Genomic DNA, 24,213 nt, shown 5'->3' with positions numbered 1-24,213 from the left:
GTCATGATTCAATCACTTTTATGTTGGTTCGGTGGGGTTTGCTATATTTTTTTGGAGGTTTGCGGGGTTTAGCAATCATTTTTGACCCAAAAATGATGTTTTACCCCAAAAATAAGTTGTTAACAATAGAAATTTAATTTTTTTTTTACATTGATATACCCAGTGGGTTGTACACTACATGATTCAATCACTTTTATGTTGGTTCGATGGGGTTTGCTATGTTTTTTTGGAGGTTTGCGGGGGTTTACGGGGTTTGCGGTGTTTAGCAATACCCACTAGAACTAGATTGGGATTTCCTATAAATAAAATCACTGAGGTAAATATGACAGTAAACAGGACAGGACTACTATGATGTTACACTATAATATACAGTATGTGTTTGTGTACATACCACATGGTTACAGTACAAAATTAGCAGTACTACAACTATCATGTTGATTAAGTGTAAATATAATTTTCAACATAATCAACTTTGAGCAGGTTTTGTACAGTATGTCTATAGTGTTATTACTTTGTGTTCTCAACAAACTGAAAGAAAGGTGGTACAAATGTGTAACCACAACCATACAAAGAACGAGTCACCCACACTACTGCACAAACAACAGGCCTACAGTAGAGGATTTTTATCTTAGTAAATTAACAAGAACCTCCATATTGTGTATTTGATTAATTACCTAAATGTATTTTTTTATTTAAAATTTATATTACACTATAATATATAATCAGAAAAAATAAGATTGAATTAAATGTAACAAACCTGACATGACCTCTAAGAGGTTAAATGTTGAAAACGTTGTCTCGTTGATTGATAATACAAAAGTTTGTATCCACAATCTTGTATAAAAACTCAATATGTAATCCGAGTACAATCACACATCTAAAAAATAAAATATCAATTAAATCAGTTGTTTTTTAAAAGTTCTGTACATTTAATAACTAATTAATTTACTGTTCGAATCTCCAATCAATAAAATATGGTAATTCTTAAAAAATGATCACCAACATGATCACAACCATTTATTTTAGAAATATTTTTCCTCACAGTGTCACACAGCATATCCCCAAACTACAGTACCATGATTTTTGTAATAGATTTTACTATATCCCCATTTCAGTTTGATTACTGATTTACAATTAAAAATTATAGCTTATTTATTCGAATAAACGACCTTGATTTGAATAAACACCCTCCACCCATAGAACATTATTCGGAATAAACTCCCCTTCTCCTCAAATAAACTCCCCTTCTCCTCAAATAAACTCCCCCTTTCCCTCAAATAAACCCTTCCCTTTCCCTCAAATAAATAAACACCCTGGGAGTTTCATTATTTCCCCGATACAGTAACATTATATACACAAATTTGTATTAATTACTACACATTTTCTTTATATTTTTAATTGTAGAATTCATTTAGTGCCTTGATCTACAATTTACAATGCATTTTGATACAATTTTTACTGTATTTCTTCACTTCATTCATCACTTTTTGATATTGTGATGTACTTGTTCATAGTATTACCAGCCAAAAAAATACACTCCCCCAAAAATACGTTTCCCTCGAATAAATTAAATTGTATGTTTTATTTTGCATGGCATTCGGTTCAGTAAAAGTACATGTATTCACATGCCATCTACTTCTAGGCCATGTCAGTATGCATTTGATATTTACTTGTACATTATCAGATGAGACAGGCTGTTATTATTAGCACTTGACCTAAGCCTAGACTTCAGCAGGCTGGGGCTAGGCAGGCTTAGTGAAGAATATACTATACTACACAGTTTACTTTAGCCTTCTGCAAAAATGTGTACTGTACTGATGCTGATGAAACTTTAAAAAGACCTACTGCATGCTACAAAGTCACCTTGGTTAAATATAATCATATGACCAATAAATGAACATTAAATTATTGGATTGCAAATTTGTATTATGTTTTTACAGTATGTTTTCAGATATTGAACGAAAAAGACATCCGCACAACGATGATGGCAATTTCATTGATGATTGGTTCTTTCGAAAAGAAATGGATTCGGCTCGGTCGGTATCATCATGCATCAGCATAATTAGTTTTAAGTCTAAGTTTGTTATTGCAAAAATGCACAAAATAATCTTTATATAAGAGTTAAATACCCTTCCATTTTAATGCAGTTTTGCATAAGAATATCCCAAGCATGTGCAAGGCGTCAAATTAATCAACAATCAATCACTACAGACGCTGTCGTAGCTCATTTTCTGCTGTTCTCTCGCATAGAACTAGCATACTCTTCTTCTCGCATTTTCATCATCTCAATCAAAACTCAGAGCGATAGCTTGAATCTATTGCATGCATATTACTTATAACTAAATATCCAGACAATAAATAATTAAAGCACAAAATTATTACCTACCATCGTGAACACTTTTGAAGCCGGAAATGCATTGATATTTTGAAACAAAGGCATTAATCTCCGCTTCATTTTCGCTTCGGATTCACTTCAACGGCCGCCATATTGGAAGTTATTTACCTTAACGTGACCTCGGGGATGAATGGAAGAACATAGTAAAGTAGTTCTGACAAAAAAGGCACTTAAATTCATAAACCATTATTATGTTTTTGTAGTTAATTAATAGCGTGCACATTATATACTATTTCCATCTTAACAACCATTTCTGTATTTACAGTAGATACGTAGTTGAATCACTAAATTACTACTGGCGGAATAATATTTACTTTAATTTTATTTACCTCGCAATCTAGTACACTAATGACGCTACTTCCTCAGAGGTCAAATTTGTCGACTCGCTTGAATGACAAACAACGCAATCTTTTAAACGTCGTTGGGGGTCCGTTGACGATGGGTGGGGTTTCGGAAGATTTGGAAAGGAGATGTGAAATCAGCCAATACTATTCTGCTGTACCCGATGTCCTGGCAGATACCATTAAATACACATCACATCATTTCAATAATCAGTGGAGGCTGGGATCTCTTAAGTTTTTTAACTAGTGTAATTAGGATACAATTACCCATCCCTCCCACGGTTTCCCATCCCTCCCACGGTTTCCCCAACCATTGACAATCTTCCACTTTTCACAAACAATTAAAAGCTGGGTTTTTTTTCAAATCTGTGTATACACAATTCCATAAGAGACAGACCTACAACTACAGTAACTTATAGTCAGGCGTATGATTAAAATTAATTTATGAAATGATATTAAAATAGTCGGCGATTATTTTATATATCCGGATGCGAATGCTTTTCTATAGTTGATAACTATACTAGACACTGTGGATCAAATGTTCTCAATCAAGATGAATATGCGTCAAACAAACAAACAAAATTTTAAAATTTGTAGATTATCGAAAATTGGTATTCGATAGACCTCATAATAGCCTAATGGAGTAAGTACCAGGCACGCTTCAAAAGGGCGTGGCACCGGGTAGTACACCGATTGAGGAAGTGTGTATGCCTACCTCCCCCACCGAACATTAAAAAAAAAGCTTTAAAAAAAAGGGACCACGCGTCTGGAATAAGAATAGGCCTCCATGGTCTCTAAAGGGGTTTTTTTTTTTGTAAAATGTGATTTTAGTATTTTTTAATATTTAGTTACACAAGCTGTAGTGTGTGCCTCTCTCTCTCTCACCTCCAATCATGTAAACAGCTACCTTGCTGATTACATCTCATGTGAGAACTTGTAACCAACTGCCATACATAGCCAAATGTTATAGGCCTGCAGTACTTCCTGTATCTACAGGCATGGAAAGTTTGGCGCGAAGTTCGGATGGTGGTCGCTCTGACTCTATGGTATACCTGAGCATAAAGGCCAATAAGTAAGGGAATTGACCACTTCTGCTATTTCCTATTATTAAAGTTAACTAATAATAATATCCGAAGTGCGATGTTATCAGCAACAATGTGTTGCCTTGTTAGGGAATTGTGAGTTTCCCTGGTTACACTTTGCGTAGCATGCATGTGTTTGAAATAGGAAGTGCGGAGCGCGCGTACGAGCGTACAAGTTATGCGCGCTTTCTGATACAACGTCATAACCTAATAGAGAGAGGAGCCTGGATTAAATAAAGCTTGGTTCCTCTCCACACGCAACGCAATGGCGTAGGTGCAACGCAAGTGAGTTTGCGGTATCAATCACAATCGACATTTCGGATGATCTAATGAGCGTCATGATTGGTCTAATTACTTGCAGTGCGCTTACGCCGTCCATCAGTTAAGTTTAAATTTTTTTGGGAACTTTTTAAAAGTTAGAGCTCTTCCTTTATTATATACAGTTTCACACTCCTCCTGATGGAGATTTCTGCGTTTTCGTTTATTAAACACATTACATACAGGTGCATGGAATATAATAGGTACGGTATGTGAATATATGATATTTATATGAATTTATTGCAACACCACACACAATATTGTAGTCAATTTTTAAAAATAGAATTCGGCGTAAACACAAATCATTTCCGACTGTTAATAATTCAATAATAATGATAATTCATGAATTCGAAATGCACTGTATGTACAATATTGTGTTTGTTTGTTCTTGTATCATATCGGTTTAGTGACAATAATAATAATTAAATCCGGGGTTTTTTCTGATTAAATAGCAATGCAGTAAAAAGAATTTATTTGTACTGTAAATAGTTTTTTAAAGCGATCTGATTTTCGTGTAAATTTAAAATTTCAATACTGTACTTAATATTTATGAAGGACTGGAAATCTGGTCTAGCGCCCCTAACGACTTGCAGTTACTTCCCGGGTACATTATAGCTATTTGGAGGCGCTGTTTCAATCGATATAGAGTACGTACACAGTACTTATAAATCACAGAGACCAACCGCTATATCATAATATTGTAATTCAATGTATATATATACCTATACCTAATCATTTTATGTTATCTATTTTAAAAACTCATGGTTGTAATTATATAATATTACACAAATTTATTAAAATAAAGTTTATAGCCTAATTACTTTTATCAGTTTGTTTGTATCCATCCTTTTGGCAGCAACACCCTTTTGGCAGCAACATCCATCACACTTCACAGAGATATCGGACTGAACGTCTACGATCTTTTTTCATACGTTCCCCGCCGTATTTCCGATAGGTTCGATAAGCAATTATTAATATTATAATGATTATTATTATTACAATAAATGTATGTAGGGGGAATAACCTAAAATATTTGCGCACAATTGTCCCTTCGTGTCGACAGCTGCCGACTAACGTCCCTCCCTCTCCCCGTCGTCTTTCCACAACGTCAGCAGCAGAGATGGATCAGTTTAACCTCCTACTCTTCCGAAAGAGCCATAATGTGTATACTGGACCTCCAGTTTTAGTCCTATCCGAGAAGACTTTTTCTACCTCTAGAAACTTCTCGAGGAGTGCCTTGAACTTATGATATGGTTTAACCACTCGAATTAACAAGACCTAATTTAGTTTTAATTATGCAATGCTTTCATTTTAAAACTGTGACGCTATTTGCGGCTAGAGATATATCTCAGTTTATTTAGCATACTATTTAGAGTCGTTATGTTGTTTTCTAAATAATGCTAAACCCCAGTCCTACGCAGAAGAATAATACAAAAGTACACGGGAGAATAATACATTGTAATGATAGCACAATTTAATACGAATTTTCGTTTTCGATATAAAACAATGTTGAAGAACAAGTATACAGTATTTACAACTACGATTTCATACACCTTAAAATACTTTTTGAAACATAATGCTTCTTTCGCTTAAGCCTAAAAAAAAGACAATAATGCCACATTGAAGGACAACGTAAAAAATTAAAGTTTGAATACAATTGTCTTGTGTTAAGTTTAACAGTAGGCCATCCTACTTGTTAAACGTAGGGTTAGATTTTTATTTTCACATAGGAGTTTTAACGATTTACCCCCAACATGCAGTACATTGTACATTGTAGGCCTATTGGTTGAAGTATATCTATGACCAGGGAAGAGTGAATTGCAAACATGTTTGCTATTATACTTAAAACAAAGTTTAGAAAATTCGGTGTACACACAAAAAAAACAGTATTTGAATACTGGTGTAGTCTGCCCTCATTGTCATAAAATGAACAATACTGAGGAGTTCTGATCATACCTATAAATGCTCTGATAAAATATAAGATACAACGTGTATATGGTTAAAGTAAAAGGCACACATGACAAATAAAACGAATGCTTCAATCAATACGTAAGATAATTCTTTAGTATCGAGGATTTCAAAGTAATAATTAGGCTAATACAAATAAAACGTATATCTTATACACCATTATTTTTCTTGTTTCCTTTAATACTTTATTATTTTAAATTTCGTTTGGGTTTACTCATGCTAATCCCTGAACTTAGTCGAAAGTAAAGATAATACAATAACAGCCAGTTAGCAGCACTAAAATGTAGATACTGTAATACCTAAATTAGACACACCGCCAGTTCTACCATCAGTATGACACATGATAAACACATCTCGAAACATATAACAGAAAACATATTGCAAGATATACTAATTAAATTGACAAAAACTGAAACATGTTCATATATACTTCACTGGTAAAAATTAAAAAGAAAAGAATTCCAGGTTAAATGGAAATACGTTGCTGAAATGTTAGGCATACACATGAAATATCGATACTTTTATTTTTTGTCAGTACAGTATTGGAAAAGTCTAATTGTTGATAAAGTTGAGCTAAAAAAAGTTGATTAATTCAATTGAAATGTTTTATGGAATGTTATTAATATGGAAATTGTAAAAATAATAGGGAGCTTTCGACGATGACCTAGGATGTATGTAAATTAGGCGTTAAGTCATTTGACCAAGTTGTCGTCCACAAAAGAATATCTGGATTTAGAATCGATCGACGAAATTGGGCCAGACAACAAAAATCGATAAACCAATGCGATGTCATACGTCAAAAAATCGAAAGCTCATTATTTTTTTTAACCTGTAGGACCCTGTATTTGTTGTGGAATTAAATATCAGCAGTGTTAAACAACAGCACTGACGGACCCGCACGTATACACGCGACGCAACAGCGCGATACACGCGACGCAACAGCGCGATACACGCGACGCACGTGTGTGTCACTGATTTGTGGAATGAACGGACGAATACATTGTTTATATGTTTTCAAATAAACAGTAATATTATAAATATTAAGAAGTAACAATAAAACATTATCGTAGCAAGTAATGAATTTTACAGTACTGTACCAATGATACAATAATATGCATTAATAGTACGCATAATATAACATTAAATATAGTTACAGATAAAACATTAGCAAGGAACAGTGGATGGTATACAATATCATATACTATGATAATATAAGTTAATTAAAGTAAGTACAGTGGCAGGTAATTGAGGCACGCAAGCCTGTTTGCAGAAAAATCTTACTATTTGGGGCAGCAAGCAGCCATACCCAAAAGATCAAAATAAGCAAGGTCTAAATAATATGTATATTATCTATAATCTAAATGTTTCTTATTGATATTTAAGGGAGTGGTCAATGACTAAATAATACGATTAATGTATACAAAAGGTAATAAATTACGACATACTGACGTTTACATGAAATCAGAAATAATAACATAGCGAAATAAAATACGAAATAAGTACTAAGATATTTTGATAACAACATATAGCACTCCTATGACATTGGGATCATGCTATTGTTGAAAAACTAGGCATGCACTATACGGAAATCTGAATATTATGTTCAAGTGGTATGTTATTGCGAAGTGAACCAAGAACGTGATCAGTAAATAAGTATAACAGAAAATAAGGGGGATATTCCATTTCTTAACATTTCCTTCCAGAATCATCATCTAAGATTACAATGTTCGCCGCATAATTATGCAATGATTCAAACTTCAGAAAACACAATTTAGAAAACAAATATTTTAGCGAAATCCTAACGTGATCTGGTATGTTGTTGATCTGCATGGAATAACCCATATACTCGTGTTATATCTCATAATATAGCCACTATTGGTTAGCAAGTGATAAAAATTAAACATAATATTATAAATTATTAAATAGAAGAGTACAGAAAACTACATTATAATAGATCTCTGTAGCCTACTTTAATATCGATGAATGGCGATAAAATAATATACATATAAGAGTCAATTTAAAGTAAATGTGTAATCAACTGCTTTGGCAGCATTGTGATGTGACAAGTTAATCATGTTTCTGTACCCATTGCATATCAGATGTTGGCTCCACACTGCCACCAAACTGATTGGTGTTAATAATGTTTGCAGAAAAATACACCGCTTTCTACCAATGCTAATTTCATAACAACATCAAAACGACTTTCTGCCAAGGCTTAGTTTTTGGAAATCTGATGAAGCGCTGTCCAGTAGACTCTAGAAACCAGATGTTTTATGGATCCAGTAGACTCTAGAAACCAGACGTTTATGGATCCATTAGACTCAAGAAACCAGACGTTTATGGATCCAGTAGACTCAAGAAAACCAGACGTTTATGGATCCAGATAGGTAGATTATTTATAGTCATTGTCTGGATGTGTGCCATAGGTATCATGATGGCTGGCCATGTCCAAAGGCCTTGGCCTACTAATAACGTTATCATTGGCGTTATAACCAGTCATATTTGGATTCATATCTGGACTTGGTGACATTTCACCATCATTTACCATATTTCCGAGGCCATTGCCATTGAGATCAGTCGCCTGAAGATGATTGCTGGTGCTTCCAGGAGGTAGACCAAGTTTTGCTTCCATAGCATGCAATCTTTTAGTTGCGATTTCCTTGTCTCTTGCTCCCTTGCAACGTTTCCATTTCATTCTTCGGTTTTGAAACCAAACTTTTACCTATGGAGAGAAAAAAAAACACATTATCAGTAATCAAAATACAAATATAACATCATCCTATACGGTAACTGTCTATATTCATGTTTCCAGAAATGTAATTCCTGGTATTGTACTGTAGACCTACGCGTATTTCAAACTTGACACAAGCCAACAAGACAACCATGTTTTCTAACAAAAGTTTTTTTTATTCTATGTTCGCTCATATTATTAAGTACAGTACAGTATAATCTAATTTGAATCTCAGTCTAGTAGTACACGATAACAATGTTTACAGTAGGAACAAAACAGGAAAAAAATGTGTTCTCTTGTATCTTGTAACGTAGCAACACATACTGTTTTACATAGCAGTTTACAGTACACGAGAGAGCAGCTCCTATTTTGTGAGTTTATCATATAATTAGTGATTTTTATGAGTTTTACAACCCCCACAAAGCTGGGATTGTGTAAGGGTTAACCAGCCCGTCTGTACTATAATGCTAACCACGATTGTAATAAACTCAACTTAATTTGTATAATTTAACCAACTTGACCCCACTAAAGTGCACAGTTATAAAGTAATGGCTTGTTTTGATACGCTTGGTGATAATCAATATAACTTGGCCCATGTAACGCCACAAAATATTATGAAATTAATTTATATACTAGACATGAAACTCGTCACTTTGACGAGTTAGTTATCCGCACAACGACAAACGCCACGTGCACGTCATACGTTGGAATATTGCACACAGATAAAGATTATGGCATTATGACAAGAACTGAAGAATATGATATGCTGTTAGTGCTGAATTCTGTCAATTTTGTGTCATATAGTATATACATGCAAACAGTATAATCTGTATACATATTACATACAGTGTAGAATAGGTGAAATTACGGGACCCGCCATTTATTCCAATTTTTAACATGGCGACGGTATCAAAATGAAACACTTAATTAACAATTTCAGAAGGAAATTATCTCAGGAACAACATATTAACGTGTAGAAGAAATTTGAATACGTAAAATATAGATGCGCACCCTTTTAAATGTGATGAACTATTACGCAAAATATGAAAATACGACTTTTTTTATTCAACTGGCAATATGATGACGTCACAACATCCGATTGGCAAAATGTTTACATGAATTCGTATCTACAATCCTATAGCTTCCAGAAAACGTTTTAATCGTGATTATCACATTTTATTCTTACGAGCTATTACAGATTAAAATTTACTGTAAATATGAAATTAATGACCCACGTAATTAAAATTTTTAGGCATGATGACGTTATAAAAATTAAAATATTTTTATCTCATGCTAAAGAAAGTTGATTGACCTAGACAATATATAAATATAGGAGAAAAAGGAATACAGATAAGCGTGATGCGCTCCATTGAATGTGATGAGCAATAACGAAACAGACAAAAATCCTATATTTTACATTCGTGTGGCCATACGATTACGTCACAATGTTTTTTTAGCCTTATCGATGCATGATCCGATATCTGCAACTCATCAACTTCTAGATTTTGTAATAAAAATAAACGGTTCACGGTTTACTTTAGAAACTATGACTGTTTAAAAAAAGACATTATTTTGATGATTTTTAAGCTTTTTCATAAAAAACGCGCACAAATTGTCTAATTCAACGTGTTCGTATGGCGTTATTTAAACTGGAAAAGGTCTAAATTGTTTTCAAAATTACTAGGAAAGGCTTGAAAAATATAATTCAAGAGAAAAAAATATGTTTTTATCGCTACGTGCGCACCGCGTGCGTAAAAAAATGCGCGCCCGTGGGAATTTTTGACATGCTCAAAATGACATGAAACGCGTAAAAAGAAATTGAGTAGAAATTAATTTTGCGCATTTTGAAATTTTAAATGCGCGTGCGCGCGTAACTTCTTGTGAAACATGCCATTTTTAATCCGTAGAAAGTTTGCCCCTGATATGACTTAAATTTTGTCAAAGTGTCAATACTAAATGACTTTTGGTTTTTAATCTATGATCAATCATTGAAATTCATAAAATTGCGCGTAAGTCACGTTGCGCAACTATGACGTCATTCAAAAATAGGAGGTGCACAACTTCACGTAAATGCCCATATGTTGTCAAAGTTATGAAATGTTATGTTTACACATTTTAGAGAAACGCGACTCACAAAAAAGGAAGGAAGGAAAGAAGAATAATACAGAAAAAAAATGTTGATCTCATACAATAACAAGGAGTTATCCGCTTGGTATACCAAGCGGATAACTAATAAACAGTACCGATACTATTTTTTTGTATCTGAAATATCAGTACACTCCTAAGTATATCGTACCAAGATGTCATCAATATTAACAATTTAATTGATTGGTAATATCAATTGCCGTATTAACTTAAAATAATACAAAGAACAAGACATATTTATGTGTATTAAAATATATTATTACTATTATTATTAATAATATTAAGCTGATTCTTGTTAATGTTACTATATACAATTATATTACGATCACTTTGTATTAAAAAACATAATACTGTATTGAGAATTGAGTTAATACAAATGAATTGTAAACGCTATTTTGAATTCATTAGTAGGCCTAATGATTTCTATAATAATAATAGTTAATTTACTTAAACCAGAACGCTACATAAATACAGCAACAGTTTAGTGTTCATGACAAATCAGAAAAAATTGCAATATTTTGAGTACCGTAGTAGGTACCGTATACAAAGAACGGTGAAATTGTATTGGTAGACTTTACGTCTAAAGTTGCAATGGTATTATAGAAGAGGCTACTGATTTATGTCTTAATAACGGCTGATCTCATTGCAATACCATCTTGGGGCCAATCTAGTTTACCCCGTCTTGACAGAAAAAGCACCAAAAGTGTTGACATTAAACAGAGTTTAATAATAAGTACTCCCAAATGAATAGGTGGAATGCTAACCAAAACTGTCATAATTCTTTTTCCTGGGTCAAAGGTTATAACAGATTGGACATTATGGAAATTGTCTACTGATGATGTTGAATTTATTGATCATTATAGTGAAGTATGAGCAGCAAGATGAACACGATTTTAACGACAACCAATAAAGCAAAATAAAACGACCAGAATGTCAGTCCGTGCTTAGTTCACAACTGAAAGATTTACGGTTACCAGTTATTTCAAAATGGATTGTTGATTTTAGATCTAGAGTATTAATATATTATTGTGTCACCTACCTATGATTTTCAGCAGATTCCGGTAATGCATGTATATTTAGTTTTAGGCCTATTTTAGAAATGCAATTATTGGTAAAATTAATCAATTTAGTCGGTGGTATGAATAAATTTTACTATCTAATTTTAGAATTTGTTAGGCCTTATTTATATTATCATGTCATTTCTTGTTTATCATAGGCCTACTTCTTTAGATTTCCATCAGAAAACTTTGAATAAATATAACGATAAGGACAAATTAATCTGTACCTCAGAAATAGTTTTTACTCCTTTTAAATAAAATGATCATTTTCAATATTGATACATTTAGTATGTACCTTATTTCAATATATAATAAACAATATGTTTTTGTATGTTATCAAACAATGACACATTTTAAAGTTTAAAAAGAAAGTCGTCGTTTAACGGAAACTTATAGAAACTTACACAAGATTTTCCAACATTACATGTGACTGTTAATGATTGTTATATTGTATTGGTTATTTCTTTGAAGGTACTTATTTGGAACCGCTGAAATGTATGTAGAAATCGTTGAACTGAAATGATGCGTACATTTCAAAATGAAGCAGCATTCATTCATGAAACATAAACAAACCGTTTATAAATACGTGTCAAGTTACATACATTGACGTTATATTATGATGCTTTCAGACGTGTAAATGCTATATCATAATATAAACAATTCATTTATTACTTAACAAAGTATTGGCATTGTTTAAAATTATACATTAAATACGTTAATGTTGCTGAAAATTAGAACATAAATCCTTTCATTCATAGTAACATTTCTCCTTGTGTATATACTCGAACATATTTTAAAATTTACAGTTACATTGCTTTTATAGGCAAAAAAAATAAGTTCAAATGTTGGGGTAGGCACAGTTATGCCTGAGCTAACGGCTATTATTCAGCTTTAAATGGAAGATGTTACACATTACATGTAAATAACATTTTGTCGATGAAAGTAAAAATATAACATTATTTTGAAACAAAAACAAATATTTTGTTTTTATCTTTTGAAGATTTCCCATTTTTATTCCATCATCATTAACATTGTTTTATTCATTATGATTTTTACATTCATACAAATAAGACAAATACTTTATTTACAATTATAAGTGTTACTGTTATGGATTGCCGTCATCAAACACTATAGGCCTACTGCAGGCCTTTGACTTGTCGTGGTACATACTACGTGTAGTTGGAAAATGTTTTAAAATAAACAAAAGTAAGTAGGCCTACTGCCGTGCATTACATTGAATACTGTAATATCAAGAAAACTCGAATGTGATGGGATGGGATTACATACATAAAAGGTCATACCAGTACAGTATAGTTGAAAGAAACGTCAGCGAGCGTTTCAAAATGACCACATAAGAACACACTTTGGATATAAATCAATGACAGACATACGCGATATTGAGTACATACTAATGTGTTGTGTATAATATATTATAAGATATGATGACGACGGCTGGATGAAGCGACATAAATCATACTATATTTATGGGTAAGCTCATAATAATTCAAATTAAGAGTTAATTTACTTTGATTTATATCTACACAATCATTTTCTATGAATTTAACAACATAAAATGCTATTTTAATGTTAAAGCCATATGAGAACAAACATGCACAACAATACTTTTGACTGCAGTAGGCCTATAGCATAAATTTGGTGAATTAAGTGTCGACCTTTATTATAATAACAGGGAAAATTTTCATTTACAAATTTTGTTTAGCAATATTGCTAATCCAACTGATTTTTAAGTCGAGAAACATAGTTTTGTATTGTATTTTTTGCTACACAATTTTCAAAATGTGTAGCAATAATGTTGTTTTGTATAGCTTTTTGCTACGCTACACTGGCGAAAATGTTCCCTGAATAATAATATAAATTAAATGTAATACAGTTGTCACACTTTGTAATATAACTGATTTGTCGCACTTTGTAGGCTAATAATAATGGTAAAACATTGAGCTGTCGCACTTTGTAACACTTTCTATAACAAGGGTGAATTGAAGCACATTTTCCTTTCTAGTAATTACTTTAAGATTAAATAAATATGGTATTAAAATGAAATATACAATAGACTGTGTAAACAAACTGATGCAGTTATACATCAAATGCGACGAACTGTTATTTTACGAAGTGCGACGTAGAAACGGGTAATCAAGTCTCTTACATGTACATTTTTAACACTTCGTTGTCGAAATAACAGTTACACTAACTACCTATTTCGTGTTTTCGAAACTAAGTGGTTATCAAGTTCCCAAAATGTGTCTCAAACGTGCATTTAAAACAGGCAAAAATCACTTTTCCGACACCAAAGAAAGGTACTAAACTTTTAAGGTGTCGCCAAACGTCTGTTAAGGAATGGTATCGGAAGCAATAGACCAATATTTGCGTTCCGTATATTTGTTTCTCTGTCTGGTTTGGAAGCATTTATTGACCGGTGTCGGCTAAACCCTTTCAGAAAAATGCTTTACTGTAAAATCAGTTCAAAGGGTGACATCAATGTTTTACCATGGAAGTATGTTTTTCTTTAGCCGTCTACGGTTTTAACTACGACGATAGAATTTACAGTATTTGCTTAACAATTGCGCTAAAAAGAAGCGAGTTTTTGTGTTGTTAAAAAGGGAATAAATAAATAATATATTAGTGGTACCCCGACTAATCTCTAAAAATTATTCCCTCTTTGGCTTTGAGTCCATTTTGTCGCTAACTAGTCGGTATGCACTTTCATAGGGTATTGCTAAACCCCGCAAACCTCCAAAAAAACATAGCAAACCCCACCGAATCAACATAAAAGTGATTGAATCATGTAGTGTACAACCCACTGGGTATATCCATGTAAAAAAAATATTACATTTTTACTGTTAACTACTTATTTTGGGGGTAAAACATAATTTTTTGGTAAAAAATGATTGCTAAACCCTGCAAACCTCCAAAAAAATATAATAAACCTCACCAAACCAACATAAAAGTGATCGAATCATGTAGTGTACAACCCACTGGGTATATCCATGTAAAAAAAATATTACATTTTTACTGTTAACTACTTATTTTGGAGGTAAAACATCATTTGTTGGTCAAAAATGATTGCTAATTTTTAACCAAAAAATGATGTTTTATCCCCAAAATAAGTAGTTAACAGTAGAAATTTAATATTTTATATACCCAGTGGGTTGTACACTACATGATTCAATCACTTTTATGTTGGTTCGGTGGAGTTTGCTATGGTTTTTTGGAGGTTTGCGGGGTTTAGCAATCATTTTTGACCAAAAAATTATGTTTTACCCCAAAAATAAGTTGTTAACAGTAGAAATTTAATTTTTTTTTTTTACATTGATATACCGAGTGGGTCGTACACTACATGATTCAATCACTTTTTTGTTGGTTCGGTGGGGTTTGCTATGTTTTTTGGGAGGTTTGCGGGGGTTTGCGGGGTTTAGCAATACCCCTTTCATATAGCTAAATATATCAAAATGTTATTAGAAGGTCTTTTCTAAAGAATACTTTCAAAGTTCGATAAAATTAAACAAGGCCACACGATTCTCGGAACTGTATCTAGATTTCTACAGTATCATCATAGGAATAGTTCACGTTATGTGGATCTCCTCATATCCATAACTACTATAGTACAGGCACAACATGTAATACAAGTGAGATGATGCATTACCAAATATTCCATAATACTGGGCAAGTTGTATGTGGATATACAGCATTGAGAATCGGGTAAAAAAGCAGGCCTAAATATAGGGACGTAGCCCGCCATCCGGCGGTGAATCGTGAAGCAGACGTCTTTAAATTTGATATTGATTATTTCCCAACTAAACACATGTTTACATGTTAATCTGTCAGCTATAGCATTAAGCTTCACTAAACACCCCTATACATTCTGGCATCTGCGGGCAATACAGGAACCATTTGGAAACGATCGGGCATTTTTCCAAATGACCGATTCTTGAAACCGACACACGACCTGCCCGTTGGACCTGAAAAATCGTGACCATTCTTCACCTTAGCACACCTTGAAGATGATGTGAACTGTCTGTTTGCTGTTCAGAATCAGTCGTTAGGATGGTGGGCTTGGATCAATCAGAGGGATTTTCGCGTCAACATTACTGTCTGAATGCGTTTATAATAAGCTTCTCGTGACATTACTATAGTGATGTAATGAACCATATGAAGGATTGTCAATCTCATTAAGCCTAACATTCGTTTAATTAAACAACTAAAAACTATTCTGGGAACATGACATGCGAATTCCTTAATTCTTGTGAATTTAATAATATAGATCTATTAAATATAATAACTATTTATCAATATTATTTAACTAATTTCTTACCAGGGGCAGCATTTTCATACAATTAAACATATGATTTAGATAAATATTCCACAGCAAAACAGGAATTTCCCAGATTTTAAATAGAGGGCGCTTTTTTAAAATCATAAAACCATAATTTTTATTTAAATTTAACACTTAAATTGTTAATAATATTAAGATATTTTTAATTATTGTTATTGGTTTCAATATACAGTATTTCTATTTATTTTAACATAATAAATAATTTTCCTTTCTTGTATGTTTCGTGACACTACCTTTAGCATAGGCGTGTTATGGATGGGACTAAGTGTTACCGTGGATTGGCATTAAAATTCCCCCCAGTTAATTGTCTCTAGACACGATACAGTTCTTTTAAATACACTTACCTGTCTTTCTGTAAGGTTAAGTGTAACTGCTATTTCATATCGCCGTAGCCGTGTTAGGTAGTTGTGGTGTTGAAACTCATTTTCTAATTCCCGAACTTGTTCTTTTGTAAACGCCGTCCGTTCTTTCCTGGGTTTTGTGTTTATATCAATTTTAAAACCATGTTCTGACGAACCTAGAAATATAAATATAATATCATTATAGTAAATTACACAGATTCGTTTTCATTTTAAATTAAATAGTATGTTTATCGTATCGTATCGTAGTCCTAATTTACGCAAGGATTCAACAATGATTCAAATTTAATGTGCAGTGTTCTTTTTGAAATTTAATGATTTCAATACAGTTTCAAAATGGTTCATTCGTTCAAAACTAAATCCTCTAAATATTTATTTCGTGGGAGAGGTCCAGAGGATGAGTAACATCACATCAAAAACAACATTATGGTTGCAACAAGAGACTTATCAAACTGGTACTTTGCCATGAAGTCTTATTACAATTTATATATTCGTTATGATGTACTTTTTAAAAGTTACATTAATTTTATTTGTACAACTACGGTAATTAAAACGGTCACTCAAAACGAAGGAAACCCGTTTTTACTATACTATGCTATTGGGAGACAGGTTCCGGTCTCATTAGAATGATAATAATGTGTATGACTACACAACCAAGGTTTACAATAACGTTATTATATTATTCAGTGTTAGACCTAATTATTGTTAAGACTAGGTAATCCCAATTTGGAGGTACGCCGGTAAACTGCAAAAAACAACCACTATAATAATGTAAGAAAGATACTATACCCGTCATAAAACGAATGTATACCGGTACATAATACCGGTACGGAAATGAACGGCTATGGAAGAATGAGAAGTGTTTTTAAAGGTTTAGAAAAGAATTCCCAATAGATTACAAAATACCCAGGCGACCACTCACATTTCCGTTTACAAAGGTTTGCTTCCATTCTGTTGTACTGGCAATGTTTATAATTGTTACAGTTAAGTGTTAAATTTAAGAAATTAATCACTAGTTTCGATAATGCGTCATATCTGAGCAGGCCCATGTGCATCCCATATTTTATTGGTTTCAAATATGCATTTTTAGCACCTGCGCATTTTGAAATCCTTGACCGCCATGAATAATATCACCTCAATTTTTTGGTAGGATTAGTAAATTGGGGCAACATTATAGCATTACAATACATATCCACACAGAATATAGCTGATCAATGTCTATTGGTCCTTTCTGGAAGAAAATGCTCTTAGTATTATTAAACAAGAACTAATTTAGGTTAAACCAAGCATGACCGGTAATTTTTATTTTTTATTACAAGTGCCTCCCTTGGCTGGAACATGAAAGAAACGGTCACGTGACAAGACGGAAAGTGCGGTTGACGATATCCGAAGGCCATGGGAAAAGGCAATGGGAAAAGGCAATGGTATAGTACATATGGTATTCTCATTAAGTCATCAAAACAACCTAACTGCCTTCAAGGTTGTGATTTACATCAGGCCTAGGTCTACAAGTCGGCAGAAGAACTTTTAACTGGGCTCCGGCGTGGTCTGGTCCATCAAGGGGAATCATTGTCGAGCACGTTGGGAGGATTTGTCAAATTATTGCTCTATAAACATAATTTTTGTTGCGCATCACTTGAAGACGAAAGTACGTTTAAACCAAACTGTAATGCTCTAAAACAACATACATAAGTCTAAATCATAGATTGGATTTTAAAAGGTGAGGAAAAGAGCCAGGAGAATTGGTGGTTCTTCAATAAATCCATTTGTTTACTCAATAATTACCCACAACCACAAAAATCTAATAAAGTTACAGTCAACAAGAAAAGAATTACTGGCTGTTATACTGTAGAAAGCTCCAGGTAGAAAGAAAAGTATTGTATCAATCTTGATAGGCACATGGGCGTGATTAACAATAGAACAATTACAGATCCAGGGGCCATTAAATAGAAACTCCGAACAATGACATAACATGAGTAATTACAAATTTTTGTAAAGTTACACATTTTGATCACCGAAAATATTTTAATAACAGAATATTAGAGAACAAACAAACACAAATTCAACAAATTATTATGACCTAAATATTTATCAATTTTATGGAAATCGAGGATTTCTGAAACGGGGAGCGGTAGTACTATGACTAAGGTCCCCTAATGATCAGCAATTGATGGATGGATCACCCTCATTAAATATGTTTTTTAAAAAAGAGCATGAAGTTATAATTTATGTAAAATTTCATAATTTAATTTTGACTGTAAAATGGAGAACGTGCGAACCTGGCGCTGCATTGATCATCTCCAGTTTAGCTTAGAAAGAGCTAGCTATACTTGCTATATTATTATTTTTTTGCGCTAGTTTGCATGCTTGGAAAGTTTTTATATTTCAAATATGAAACACCAGTTTTCGGTAAAAACATCGACCTAGGAATACAAAGTTACTGTTTCATTTTATTTGCACGTACTAAAAGAACAATCGGGCTGAAATTGATATACAGTAATATGGAAATAATATGAGAGTGAAGATATTAGGATTTATCGTATGTATGTATGTAACAAAATGAAGAATCTGAAATGGGTAAAAAGAGATAAGAACAGCTGAGCTTGGCAACAAAAGAGTGCTTCATTTTTTGAAAATAAACTACACGCCCACTATGTATAACAATGTAGATCACGGTGTTTTGATTGTTTTATATTTTGTTATTTTAACTATTAGTAATCCTTCCACCTTTAGTTTATTTGTTCTTGATTCACTTAAATAACAATAATTATCCGATAAGCACGTGAACTTAAACCATACACTTATATTTTATTTCTTTAATAAGAAACCACAAGTGGCAGAATACAATGCTTTTGCAAAAAGCTTTTTAACAATTGTTCGGGAGCACCGAAAACGGAACACAAACGGAATCAGTACCAGGAAAGAAAAAAATCAATGGCATTGAAATTCCCATAGGATTGAAAGTCAGAAGTTCACAAAACATAAACCATTCTTTAAAGTTAACGTACGACCTGATGTTTCACAATGTTATTTCTTTTAATATATTCGGAGTGAAAAGTACAGTATTATATTTAATTAACAAAGCAAATCACAATTTCACTTCATTCCCGGCCAACGGAATACATTGGCACCAAAAAACCTTTACCAAATAATAACATGCCGTGTAAACAAACGAAAAGTAACCTTTTTATTTTACTTTTATTTTACTTACTGTAGACGCACCTTTATTGAAGAAGTGTGCCACTGTTTCAAAAGTGTAGATTCCAAATAAATTGTTATTATTATTAAACCATTACTGTACCTCTATAGATTACAGTACAGTAATTTGAAAGTTTTTGATATACACAGTGCCTTAACAACTACGAACTAAGACCCCATTTACACTTCAGCTTTTAGCGAGCCCGAGGCCGGCTCGAGGCCGGCTCCGAGCCAAAAGTGCACAAGTGTAAACACTCTGGGAACAACCGAGCCGGCCTCGAGCCGGCTCAATTTTGAGCCTAGTCTAGAGTAGGCTTCGGGCCGGCAATTGCGGGCTTCGGGCCGGCACTTCGTATAGTGTAAACACTCGCGGTCATAAAATGAACGTTCTGTGTCAACTATAGCTTTAAGTTTACGAAACTTATTGCTGATGAATCGGAAATTCTTCATTGAAATTAAATTGGTGAAGATGTATACGCCTTTTTCACGATCTATGACAAACAATGCCGTGTGCAACGAAGCGTAACCAACAGAAATAACATAGCGTTTTCAGGGGATTTCAGGACACCATGCGGCGCCTATGCTTATAAACTGTGGTGTTTTTTTCGATGGACTTAAGAAGTGAAAAAAAAAATTATAATTTTTTTTAATCACACAGTTCTATAGGCTAATCTTTAAAGAACATTTTACAGTAAAAAATGTTGTCCATACGACTGTCCGTTGAGAAGTTACGAATTTTTAAGTAACTTGTCCTCCGAAAATAGGCTGAAAACGCTATGTTATATCTGTTGGTTACGCTTCGTTGAACGGCATTGTTTGTGTTGTCATCGATCATGGAGTAAAGAATCATCGATCGAAGATGTCTTCCGTTTCGTGAAAAAGGCGTATGATCTACTACTATTCTTTAGAAAACGAGACGCAAACATTAGTAGTAAAGCAATAATGCAATTGTTTTGATCCATATTAAATACCGTTATTTGATTCTTTTTTGATAAAGTTGATAGGCCTAGGCCTAGTGTAGATCGACAACGCTTATAATATTAACTTTTTAAGACGCACATGAGCGGATATGACGTGAATGTAGCGAAATCGTATCATCGAGCACTCTTCCGCGAGAGCAAGTGTAAACGCAATAGTAAGGGCCCGAGGCCGGCTTTTTGGGTAAGTGTAAACACATTGCGGGCTAAAAAGAAAGCCGGCGTCGGGCCGACTTCGGGCCGGCTAAGAAATCGTCGATGAAGTGTAAATGGGGTCTAATAGATGCATAGTTGACTATTGCACGACATGCCTCTAAATCAATTATAGGTATCAAATTTAGATTCAAATACTTTAATCAGTAATAAAAGTAGCAAAGTTCTTGCAATAAAAGGAAGCAATCGTATTAATACTCGATGAACTCTCAGTGCGATAACTCTCAAGGGCAAAACATTTCGTAAATTTCGTCACTAACATTGACACCATTTCCTGTTCCATTGACCTTTATAACTTTATATTAAATTAATAGACCTTTTATATTTTGTAAAAAAAACCAAAAACTTTTGGGTCATAATAATCAATGTTTTGCCAGGATTATAATGTTCTTATTTCATGCCCGTTTCAACTTTTAAATGTTGGTGAAACCACCGCAACTTTTCGAAAATTTCAAGATTTACCGTATTATCAAAATATAGTGAAGTGAAAAGCTGTTTACTATCTGTAATTATGTATATTGTATTAGGCCTTCAACTCCTCTTTATTTAGATTGATCAGAGAAGAATGAAACTTCATTCTTCCCTGGATTGATATAAAATTCCCGGATTTCATATAGAATTCAATAATGCTCTGTTTAAGTATTTTTAACTATGTCAAAACTTATCCGCATGTCACAATATACATTGCAGCATCAAAAACATAAGCAAGCAACAATTGTTAAGATAAACATTTTAGACGATTATAACTGCATGCTAATTGATACACAATTGTTATGAACTTGAACTGAAATACATTTTAGGTTAATCTGATTATAACTACTTAAGAAGTAAATTGTCAACATTTGTATTCTAATTGAAAACGAATTAAGTATTCTGTAAATTGTAAATGCCATGTCTATATATAGGAGTTTTTTTTCTCCAGATGTTTAAGAATGAATGCTACATTTGTCAATCAGCCCGGGAAATGTTTTTATTTTGTTTTATTCTTCTGGAAAAACAGGTGAAATTGTAAGGAGACAATACTTGTAATTTTTTTTTTGGAATACTGCATATAATATGTTTGGGTAAAAAATGTCCACTTCGTGTTTGTTATCCCGTTTCCATGGGCCTGTTTCTGCCGAATAAATCGCTTATTTCAAATAGGTCCGCTCCTGAGCAGGCCATCATCAATAAATATTGAACGAATTTAGAAGGCAATAATTCAAATTTTTGATATAAACATAAATAAGTACTAGTTGATCCCGATACAAATAATCCCGAAACCCAATTTGATTTCTGTTAATTATCAATATTAAAATGTTTTAGGCCATATGAATTAAATTGATGCACGCAGAGATCATATCGTTAAACAAATCCACTTAAATCCTTCGTGTAAATAGGAGTAACTATAAAGTATAATAACGATATTTTAATTGCTGCGAAACCCTAATGAGATTTTAATATGTACGGATACAAGTCTTTACAGAAATAAATAAAAGGTAAGAGCTAGGGATTTCCGCCATGGTTGGATATATGAAGCTGGATTAGACGGATTAAACGGATTAAACAGTATTAAGTTCGGCAACATCTGTGACGCAAGTACTTTACTTCAACTTTTTTTGGAGAAATTATGAGAAATATTTGAGATCGTATCGTTCTGATGAAATGCGAAGATGGATACCAGAAAATCTTAAATATTTTCCCTTTGGGAGAGAAAAAAAGGACACTGTGTCAATTCTAAGCTCCGAGACATGTTCTTCCCACGTCTAGGTTCTTGATCTTGGGGTTATATTTTATCAAAAACTTAAACTATGGTGATTAGGCCTAATAACGGATTTTCCACAATGAATCGATTTATTCCGGCTAATGTTGATGACAGTTTATCATCAATCTGAAACCTTTAGTTTACGATAATATCAACATTTGACAAATACTATTAAAATAGGGTCTTGTTGGTAAACACAGACAAATCATATACACGTGAGAAGAAAGAATATTATTATTCAATGGTGTATAAAGGCGTAGTCTGTTCAAAATAATGTATTTAAAATTATCTGGTTAAACAAATGAGAATGACAACTAAACCTATGAAAAGTGGTACTTAGTCTATTCAAAATTACCAGTTTAAATATCTATACAACATTATCTGGTCTAGGTTTTTTTTTAAATAAAAAATAATATAATTTTTTTTTTTAATTGATCCATTTTTAAACTAATCCGGCAGAATTGTCATGCCAGGGAAGAGTGAAATTTCCCTGGTCATGCAATGGGCCTACGACGATGATCATGATCAAAATAGAAATTTCGTTTATTTAAAAACTTTAGTTTGTATATGCCCGGAATAGTTTTATGTACATGAACTTCTTTCTTTATAGTAATCCGGCATTCTTTAGTGACATGATAACAGCGCACGTTTTCAATATGACTGATGTACGGGTAGTATGAGTAACGCTAAAAATACGCCGAAATTGAAAGCTTGGGGTTTAATGCCGCAAAGTACTATCAATCCATCACTACATCTGTTATACAGGTGCTTGGACACTCGCCAGGTCAGAGAACAATCAGGACAGGACGATGACGTCACCATTTGCAACTATTGATCCGCTGTATATAGTATTCTATTTCAAATAAAATTTCAACTTTTCAGTTAAAATAAATAATCTGCCACTCAGCTTTCAACATAAAGACCTCATTAGGTCATGTCTTTACTTTAAAAGACAAGACCCATGTCAAAGTCGACACTCCTACCCTTGGAAACACTTCAAATCAGTGACCGCTCACATTTAAACATCAATATAAAGTTACATCAAGAATGACATTGTCAGTACAATTCCCAGGCTATAAATAGACCTATGCTTTCTAGATGAATATAACATTTGGTTTAGCCATTTAGTTTGGTATCAATATTGCAAGTTATTAATAAAATATGGTAAAAATGAATAGAAATTGGTTTATGGTTTTTAAGGAAGTATAACGTACAATATGATGAGAATCGAGAAATGAAAGATCGGAATACAACATAAACCAAAACAAACATGAAAAGGAAATAACTGATTTTTAAACAGCGTTATTGAAAAAAAATACATTATTCATCAACC

At 33.1% G+C, this 24,213-nt stretch overlaps 2 protein-coding genes across 5 annotated transcripts in view; both read right to left on the bottom strand.

The window, feature by feature from the left end:
* The window catches only part of LOC140040196 (histone-lysine N-methyltransferase 2C-like), a 46,513-nt gene extending 43,793 nt beyond the window's left edge, over positions 1-2,720 (bottom strand). For 3 of the 4 annotated variants that reach the window (XM_072085945.1, XM_072085947.1, XM_072085948.1), the window contains exons 1-2: positions 2,387-2,720; positions 758-877 (exon numbers count right to left, since the gene is read on the bottom strand). In XM_072085945.1, the coding sequence (XP_071942046.1) occupies positions 758-764 (7 nt within the window). In that variant the 5' untranslated portion in view covers positions 765-877; positions 2,387-2,720. Of the gene's footprint in view, positions 1-757; positions 878-2,382 lie in introns of all 4 variants that reach the window. The other variant, XM_072085946.1, reaches the window with a different exon arrangement.
* Positions 2,721-5,605: 2,885 nt separating this feature from the next.
* Positions 5,606-24,213, bottom strand: part of LOC140040195 (uncharacterized) — a 31,723-nt gene continuing 13,115 nt past the window's right edge. The window contains exons 3-4 of the mRNA XM_072085944.1: positions 16,734-16,906; positions 5,606-8,826 (exon numbers count right to left, since the gene is read on the bottom strand). Coding sequence (XP_071942045.1) covers positions 8,497-8,826; positions 16,734-16,906 — 503 coding nt within the window. The 3' untranslated portion in view covers positions 5,606-8,496. The remainder of the gene's footprint in view (positions 8,827-16,733; positions 16,907-24,213) is intronic.

This window comes from Antedon mediterranea, chromosome 2 (assembly GCF_964355755.1).
Source record: "Antedon mediterranea chromosome 2, ecAntMedi1.1, whole genome shotgun sequence".
NCBI lineage: Eukaryota > Metazoa > Echinodermata > Crinoidea > Comatulida > Antedonidae > Antedon > Antedon mediterranea.
The sequence above is the reverse complement of the archived record's forward strand: the minus strand, read 5'-3'. Positions and strand labels throughout refer to the sequence as shown.